The sequence below is a fragment of the Melospiza georgiana genome, chromosome Z (genome assembly GCF_028018845.1).
Source record: "Melospiza georgiana isolate bMelGeo1 chromosome Z, bMelGeo1.pri, whole genome shotgun sequence".
Lineage (NCBI taxonomy): Eukaryota > Metazoa > Chordata > Aves > Passeriformes > Passerellidae > Melospiza > Melospiza georgiana.
Genome location: NC_080465.1, coordinates 56,936,273 through 56,945,343, shown reverse-complemented (window position 1 = coordinate 56,945,343; position 9,071 = coordinate 56,936,273). Strand labels below are relative to the sequence as shown.

The 9,071-nt window shown below is 44.9% G+C and overlaps 1 protein-coding gene across 1 annotated transcript; it reads right to left on the bottom strand.

Moving 5' to 3' along the window:
• Positions 1 to 1,228: 1,228 nt before the first annotated feature.
• STARD4 (StAR related lipid transfer domain containing 4) lies at positions 1,229 to 7,550 on the bottom strand. Its single transcript, XM_058044182.1, has 5 exons — positions 7,135 to 7,550; positions 5,207 to 5,256; positions 3,355 to 3,481; positions 2,103 to 2,217; positions 1,229 to 1,528 (listed from the first exon to the last, which is right to left on the bottom strand). The coding sequence occupies exons 1-5, from the start codon at positions 7,237 to 7,239 to the stop codon at positions 1,302 to 1,304; spliced, it is 624 nt and encodes a 207-aa protein (XP_057900165.1). The 5' UTR covers positions 7,240 to 7,550; the 3' UTR covers positions 1,229 to 1,301.
• Positions 7,551 to 9,071: the final 1,521 nt, after the last annotated feature.

Sequence of the window (9,071 nt, the reverse complement as noted above, 5' to 3'; positions counted from 1 at the left end):
GGCAAAACATGGGGATAACTACAATGTCACCTGAGCAAATGGAACATACCAACATCAAAGGCTTAACATCAGATTTTAAAGAGAATTCATGTTCCTAGCAGAGAGGGAGTTATTTTTTAAATTCCGCTGCTATGTATCTGTCAGAATCACAGATTCAGATTGCTGAATATCCTTGAAATCTGCATCTTAAAAAGAGACCCTGTATCCTTCAGCAGTTCTCAGCAATTCTGCAGCTTGAGCTTTGCCCTTCAGTTGCTCATGCTTTAAGATGTTAATTTATTGCAAAGATCAATCTAGGGGAAGTAACACAGAACACTCCACAGCACCAGAACACTGGCAAGTCTGTGCTGTTGTGGCTACAGCAACACCTATCCCTGAAGCAAGTGAGTGGCTCTTTTTGCTGCTTTTGTAATTCCAGGGTTTGCAGTTAAAGAAATATACACAGAAAGAAAACCCCCCCAAAACCCAAGCAAATGAAATCTCCACACACACTATCACATGCAACTTTAAGTAAAAAAATCCTTAGAAGTAGAGGGTATCACTGAAGATCCATTGGAGGTTTGCTATTTTGACAATTGTGTGATTAAAAGTCCACCAAAAAACCTATGGAAAGATACCTGATGACCTAAATGAGCTTTGGATCAGCTATAAGGGCATTTCCTTATGTACTGAGACTGTTATATAAAACAGCAAATAAGTTACAGCTACAACATCAAAAAAAAGCAAAAATGAACGCTTATTTTTGCTCTCAAGCATAAATAGCTTTCTTATGAATAGTATAATTTTAACAACTTAGCTATACAATATCCATATGATAAATCAAAGCAAATTTTAAAAACAAATTACAGATGGAGCTGAACAAACTTTAAAAAATAAATTAAAATTTAGGTAAATATAAATATATATATTACAAAATTACATCTTCAATGAGATGCTGCCTGTACAGCAATCTGCACCATCAAAATCCTGAGCACCTGGCTTCCAAAACTGCTGGAGAGAGCTGAGCTCACACTGCATTTTTCAAGCCCACACACACATCTTGTGCTTTCTACTGAGGAAGCTGGCAGTTCAGAGATTCAGGCTATTCTCACAAAGCTGCAGAGTGCAGAGCAGCAAAAAGCATCTCACACTGTGCACTGGGAATGTATGCCAAAGATCACATCAAGAAGCACTTGCTAAAGTTTTGTTTGGAACAAAGGTTCGGGTGTCATTCAGGAAGAGCTAGTAGGTGGTAACCTACGCTAAGCTAAACAACATAATCTGATTGCAAGGAATGCGCCGGCTTTTAAGTCACTGTTTGTCTACACTTTGAGCGCCTTTTTGAGGTCAGAGTAGAAATTGGCCAGGGTGCTAGACATGGCAGTGTCTACTGCAGACTGTGGCAGCATCCCTCGCAGTTCAGTCTGGATGTAGCCTGTCAAAAGACTGTGGCCAGGAGAGTCCTTGAGAGGGACACAGAACCAACCGCAAGGGTGATTGAATCCACGGACAAAATTTGGTCTCACCTCTCCATAGTCCAGGCTTATACCTATCAAGGAAAATAAAAAAACCAAAAGAAAAGGGAAATTAATTTGAAAGAGGTTAAAAAAAAATTAACACACAGTGAATTTGTCATATATAAGTTTCTGGTTGGGGAATTTAGCAGTAGTGACAGGCACACCACAAGTTTCTGGGTATTTTCATGCATGGAATTTGCTGTTCATCCAAACTCTAAGACAGGAAAGCATGATAAGCAAAAAAATCAAATGTTAAAAGAGGACATTCCTCCCATTTACAAGAAACAAGCTGTTACTCATCCCACTTTGCTCTAAGACTCAAGTTGAAGGACTCAACTTGTCTCTAACACTCCTGCCCCACAGCTGACATAAGTGAAGCCTGGCAGAAAGGAATGGTTCATGGGAAAACCAGTAACTTGCACGCTTCTTTAAATAAGTAAAATTAAAGATAAAACACCTTTAAATTTGCTAAAACACCTTGAATTGATTTGTTGAAGACCATCTTAGACCATTTTTGGAATGTTTACTACTACTAAATTTGAGTCAAATCTTAAGCCAAGCAACTGCTGTAAAATAAGAATTTAGCAGAGGAAGATGGTGGCTTACCACATGTTAGAAGACCATCTTCATAGTTTGTAGTGTAAGAGAAATCAACAAACTCCCTTGGTGCTATGATGTTCCAGAGCTGGCCAGCAGTTGTATAGCGCATCACACAGCAGTTCTTGTTGAGTGACAGAATTATAAGGGAAAAAAAAAAATAAATCTTAGGATAATGAATAGAGGGAAAGGTAATGCTTGCAGGGAGCTAACGTTTTTCACAAAGGTCACAGCCTCTGTCAACTGCATGGCAAAATCAGTGAGGTCTGAATGGCTTTGCCATTCTCAACCTAAAATCTGGAAGTTTTAAGGACTTGTGGTCTACAGCTGAGAGTTGTGGAAGCAGAGTATCTGGCACCATAAGGATTTAAAGATCTACAGCTAGAGAACTTTGGCATGCCTGACAAAGCCACTCACCAAAGAGCATGTGGGAAGTCAAAAAGGACCACGAAGAAACTTCAAGAGGAATCTCCTGGTACTAAGATATCTATTTAATACTTTTAATCACTAAGTGAAAAATAAAATGGAATGTGAACAATTCTTCAAAATAGGCTTTCCCATTTTAAAGTAGAGTCTGTATAAATTTTATATAGACAAAACACCTTGTCATATAAATCTTCTTTCAGAGACAGAGCAAATGACAATCTATGTTCAAGCCAGGTGTCCAGAAGAGGGTTTTGAATTCATACTGAATGCCTGCATTAACCAAAGGAAGGCTACTAGCTGTTCTGTAACCAGCTTCAAACCTACCTTTCTTTTATCAACTCCTGACTCTCAGTATGAACTATTTTGTGTCTCAGCACAAAGCCATGCTACACAAATCAGCCCTTCAGGAAGAGGGGGAGGTTGCAGCTTCCATATGTCTGGACTAATACTATTGTTTGCTGTGGAATGGAAGAAAGCAAGCTGTATGAAATGGCATTGGCACACACAATATCACACTGTAGCCCTCTGTATGTGAATTTTATCAGAGAATACCTGACCTCCCAGGTCCAACAGAACTGTGACTGACTCCTTTACTTTTAGCATTAATGGAAAGACGCATTTCAAGCTTCAGAATAGGACTGTGCTGCCAGAGAGCCTGATCTGTGGCCACACAGACCATACATGCACAATGCTGCTCGTGCATGCAAACAAGAAGGCTGAGAAAGGTTCAGATCTGTTGGAATTGCTCTGCTCTACATCAGTGTTAAAGCCATGAATGTTAAATTCATGTGTTCATCAATACACATCTCATTCAAGAATGTAAACAAGTCTTCACCTCTTCAAATGTTTCCATGATGTCCATTGAAGTCATTAGGCTGTCCCAGTCTAGCCTGTAAGGTCCAGGGCGAATATGATCCACTATTCTGTTGGTAACATCTTCCACCACTCCTTGAGCTTTGTAGCTAGAAAAATGTGTTTACATTTAGTAAGAAATTCTCTATATAACATTAATTTTCAACAGTACACTTACATTAACACCTTGGTACCAGGAAGCACAGTCGGTGGCCAATTGCATCAGAGAAACAGTACAGGAAAACACCTATGGGTGTATCTGTTCTTCTCTGCAACAAATTTGTTTCTGAAAAATTTATCCTTTTTTATACAGTTAGTATTTTATAAATGGCAGATTCCTTCCTTGGAGAAAAGTTATCCTGTTTATTTCTCTAACAACTGTAACAATTGGTTATTTTACTCCTATTGCTTGGCTAGCAAGGGAGTTCACCACAGGTAAGTAAACATAAAGTAAAAAGATCACGAATATAATGGGAAAAACATTTTTCATAAAGCAGAAGTAACAGGATTTTGGAGATTGAAATGCTATGGTTTATGTCTTGAACAGTTTTATGAAGGACTTTTGCCTATTATAGCAAAATTGTGTAACAAAAATTACACAGAAGCACCCTCAATGGGCCTCCTGACTGAGGCTCTGGACTGTGAACTGATTTGAGATAAGATAAAGTGACTCAGATCTGAGCTGGAGGAAAAAAATACTTTCCCAGGATTAAACCCAGCACCTATGGGGTGGAGGCCGCAGCCCCAGGCCTATCTGCTGTCAGGCTGGAAGAGACCCTCGCACCAAAACAGGGAGGAGAAGACGTTTTGGGTGTGTGGTGAAAAAGTCTCTGCTCAGAGGCAGTGAAAGCCCAACTCCAGCTCAGCTGTGCAGCCTCTTCACCATGGCAAAGCCACATCTAAGGGACATCCACATGACAGACAGCAGAGGACCTGTCACGGCCCAATAAAGGGCCGTCCCAAAGGGGTCCCCAGACCCTGCACCAGAGATGCACATGATGCAAAATGACAGATCCAAAGTCATGCAAGGATTAAATCTGCCCCCCTCAGGGGAGGCACCTGGGCACTCCCACCTGCCCAAACCTGTATTAATCCATGGGATTCTGTACTTTTGGATGGGGGACCCTCACCACCAAGAAGACTAGACTGAGTAGAGCAATGAGACATCACTGGGACCCACAGAGGGGTAACATGTTTCTACTTAACTTGTCACGCTCCCTGTCCCCCTAAACACACTCCCTTTTTTCTACTTCTTTTTTTCTTTTTCTTCCTTTTTCTTTGCCTCTTTTACTACTAAATAAAATGCATCAAATTTTCAGTATCAACACCTAGCCTTGTTTGGTTTTAATCACGTCTTGGGAATATTCGAATGGTTTTGGGTTCATTCTGCTTTATTCACAGAGAGTTCTCATTACTCCCCTGTGATTACAGCAGATCATAGCACAGGAGTAGAACCAATCTAATGAGAACCAAACTAATGAGTACAAGAACTGACTGAGTTGTCACCCAGTGACCCTTCAGGACTACTGAATGCAGGCTTGATTCTGAGCTTTACAGGACATAATTTCTGGACAGATGCTGCTGCTGCTTCAGCTAATGGGAGTCCTGTGGTGTGTTCCACAGACTTCACTGCTGTTCTAGACACCATGCAATGCTAAAGTATCAAACTGAGAAACTACAAAGGAATCGTCCAGCCACAACAGGTGACCCATTTAGCTTCCCCTCTGTAGGATCTCTGTAGCTGAGGGCTATAGAATTCACGGCCTTAATCTCTACATTCTACAGAACACATCTGTGGAACATTAAAAATGTATTTCTTGTGCAGGAAAACTTACAGGTATCCACTGAATTCCTCTGATGGTTTACGCCACACGGTTGCATCTTTCTGAAAGCAAATATAAGACACAGTATTAATTGTCACTTGGATACAATTGCAAGAAGTCCACAAAATGCTTCAATTTCCTTGAAGAAAAGCACACAACTTTATAATTTTCCATGGTTCACCTGGGCACCACTGCACATTTTTCTTCATATTTTTCAGATATCTTTTACTTGTAATTTTCTGTTATTTCAAAAAAATCAGAAAATTGGCTTTCTCAGAGTGAAATGCTAGAAGTCTGTGCAGAAGTAGGGTTTGGCAGGCCAAGTCAGTTTACTGTGAAAACACACAGAATAATGGAACAACATCAGCAGGGAAAGCCTTCCAATTGCAAGGCCACTGGAAAGCCAACAGCCAGATGCTGCTCAGACAGGAAGACCACACTACTCCTGCTTGCACTCCTGTAGCACAAGTTACAGAAGCGTGAATGAGGTGCAGGTGCAGACAAGAAAGTTCAATTATCTTTCTCTCCTAGATGCCAGACTAGAAGAGTCTTGCAAGCAGTAGTCTATTTATTTTAAAGTTACCCAGAGAAAATAGAAAAACCAGTATCTTCTGATTTTTACATAACTATGACATGGAACTTCTGTACAAAGTGTCCAAATTTTGGTGTTGAAAACAGTACCATATGGCACCACTTTCTTTGGAATGATGATTATATAAGCCCAAAAGACCAAATGTCCTAAAGAACAGTACACTTAAGAACTACATCCAGAATAATTTAAGGTATTTTGGGGCACAACACATCTCCTTGTGGTAGGTAAAGCTTGAGTTTCTTTTACATGGCGCAACATCAAAACGGAAAGAAGGAAGGCAGGAAAGAAAGGAAAGAGGAAGGAAAGCCTGGAGAAAGGGGTAAAATCTGAGGATCTGGAACACAAGGATGCAGGTAACTTTTTAAAGGAATTCAGTAGTACTTAATTTAACAACACATTCAGTAGAGATGATATAGGTGTATTGCAAGAGTGAAAGGCTTGGATGCTCCTTTCCTCCCTCTCCAGACAGCAAATTTATTAATTCTGCAAATAATAAGTTACATTTGGATCAGTTGCCCCTGTCTTATCAGTGTCTGCTCATGATGGAAGAAAAAAATAAAAGCACTACTCAAACCACTGTAACAAAAAGACAAAGACAGAAATTTACCACACTAGCCCTACCACATTGCTGCACTTCCACTTTCTGTGGAGGACAGAACCAAAAAGTATTCACCCAGCCTAGGACTGGTGCACAGGCAAAGGCTATTTAGCTTGTTGAAGCACAACTCAAAAAACCCAGGCAGCTCAAAAGAAGAGGATGGCAAACTGCTTGGAGAGAGCAGGAATTATATTCCCTTTCAGGGAAGGAAACTTAGGATAATGTGCGGTCTCTAAAGAACAACAGAAAAGTGAAACAGTATGAGAGGAAGCCTTGAGAATTATTTCTTAAGAAGGAAGGAATTTTCTCATTTCTGAGAGAAAGATAGCTGAAGCATGATCAGCTATTGAAAGCTGAAGCATGATCAACTATTTATTGACAAGAGATTCCAGATACCTGCGTCTGCTTTGCTGGAAGTACACGTGAGCCTCTTGCAAAACTATTAATGCTAATTACTTCACATTTTGTTGCAAGTCAAGCCTATAACCCTACACAAGTTCTTCCGTGAGATACACCCCTGCAAATGGGTAGAAGAAACGACAGAGTATGCCTGAGAACAGAAAAAACACATCCTGCCATCTAAAGACATTCTAGAGGGATGGTTTCACAGCTTCTGTCAGGTTCAAGTCCTGCAGGGCGCGGCCAAGTGTTTCTCAGCCGTGTGGCACGCACAGCAGCGGGCCCTTTCCGCCGCACCGGTGCCCCACAGCTTCCTGTGGAGCAGAACCGGGAAGCGCCCGGAGCACTCACGGTTTTCTTGGCCACCCGCCACTCGCTGTCTCCGATGCTGTGGTACCGAAGCAGCGTGTTCCGCAGCTTCGAGGCCAGAGGCGCGGGATTGGGCAGGGGATCCATCTGCTTCCCTCCTAAGCGAAGATGCCTAATCACACAGTCGCAGAGCAGAACACGGCACGGAGTCAGGGATGCCAGCAACAGCGCGGATCTTCCAAACCCGAACGGAGGATGCGGGAAACACCGCCGCGCGCACACTCGCACATCTCCCAGCCGGGTTCAGGTGGCAGAGAGCGGCTGCCAGGGGCGCAGGCCGAGGGTCGGGGGCGCAGGCCGAGGGCCAGCAGCCGCCACCCCAGCGCCAGCCCCGTCCCGGGATCCGCCAGGAACGCGGGACAGGCGCGCTCCCCTCACAGCCGCGCCGCCGCGCCGGCTCCGCGCTCACCCGCGGCCCGCCCGGCAGCGCGCGATACCGACAGCCAATCAGAGCGCGATCGCCCTGCCAGCGCAGCCAATGGTGGCGCGGTCCGCCGGGCGCGGGGGCGGGGGGCACCGCCCCTCCACGTCACGCGACCTCGCGATGTGTGGCGACCATAACGTCACGAGGCAGGGGCGGAGCCTCGGGCCGGATTGGGAATGGCGGGGGTGGTGTGAGGGGAAGCGGGGGAGCGGGATGGCGCCCGGCCCTGGCACCTGCGGGCACAGCGCCAGGGCTGCTCTGCTCACGCGTCTGGCAGTGCCGCTTGGTACCGATAGCAGAGAGTCACAGAATAGGCTGAATTGAAAGGGAAGCATCAGGATCATCGAGTCCCAACTGCTGTCCTGCACAGGACACTTTAAGAGTCACAGAATGTCCGAGAACAGTGTCCGAATGCTTCTTGCCCTCCGGTCAGGCTGGTGCTGTGACCACTGCCCTGGGGAGCCTCTTCCAGTGCCCAGACACCCTCTGGGGCAAGAACCTTTACCTGATACCCAGCCTAAACCCGCCCTGACACAACTTCAAGCCATTCCCTTGGGTCCTGTCTCTGTGCGCCCCGGCGAAGAGATCAGGGTCTGCCCCTCCTCTTCCCCTTCCAATGAGGAAGTTTCAGACCCCAGTGAGGCCTCCCCTCAGTCTCCTCCAGGATGAACAAACCAAGGGCCTTCAGCCATTACTCATAAGGCTTCTCAGGGCCCTTCACCAGCTCTGTGTCCTTTCTTTGGACACTCTCTAGTAGCTTTAGATCGTTTTTACATTGTGGTCTCCCAAACTGCCCCCAGCACTGGAGGTGAGGCCACCCCAGCCCAGAGCAGAGTGGGACAATGCCCTTCCTTGCCCAGCTGGTGATGCTGGGCCTGATGCCCCCAAGACAGGGATGTCCCTCCTGGCTGCCAGGGCACTGTTGCCTCATCTTCAGCTTGCCACAGACCAGGATCTCCAGGTCCCTTTCCATGTTGCTGCTCTCCAGCCTCTCATTCCCCAATCTTTCCATCCATCCAGGGTTGCCCCATCCCAGGTGCAAAGTCCAGCATTTTTCCTTGTTGAACTGCACACAGTTGGTGATTGCCCAGCCCTCTGATTCATCAAGGTCTCTGCAGGGCCTCCCTACCTTTGAGGGAGTCAACAGCTCTTCCCTGTCTTGTCTCATCTGCAGATTTGCTGATTCTCCCTTCCAGTCCTGCCTGCAGGTTGTTTATGAGGATGGTGAAGAGCACAGGGCCAGGGATGGAGCCCTGCAGAGCCCTGCAAGTGACAAGTCACCAGTTTGATGTCACCCCAGTCACTGTATGTAACCCTTTGTGATGACTGGTGAGCCAGTTGCTCAGTCATTATATGGCACGTTTTTCCAGGTGTTCAAAAGATCAATTGCTTGTAAATATAATGGCCTTGTTAAGGTTTAGGACTCAATGTGCTTCATTGTCATGACTTAGGGGGAGGTTCAGTGCTCAGACCTAGGAGGAGATTGATAATGCCT

Coding starts and splice junctions, on each gene's coding strand:
- STARD4 (XM_058044182.1), bottom strand. CDS start 7,239: ATGGATCCCCTGCCCAATCCCGCGCCTCTGGCCTCGAAGCTGCGGAAC. Junction 5,257..7,134: donor GGCGGGTGGCCAAGAAAACC/GTGAGTGCTCCG, acceptor ATTTGCTTTCAG/AAAGATGCAACCGTGTGGCG. Junction 3,482..5,206: donor GAGGAATTCAGTGGATACCT/GTAAGTTTTCCT, acceptor ACATTTTTCTAG/CTACAAAGCTCAAGGAGTGG.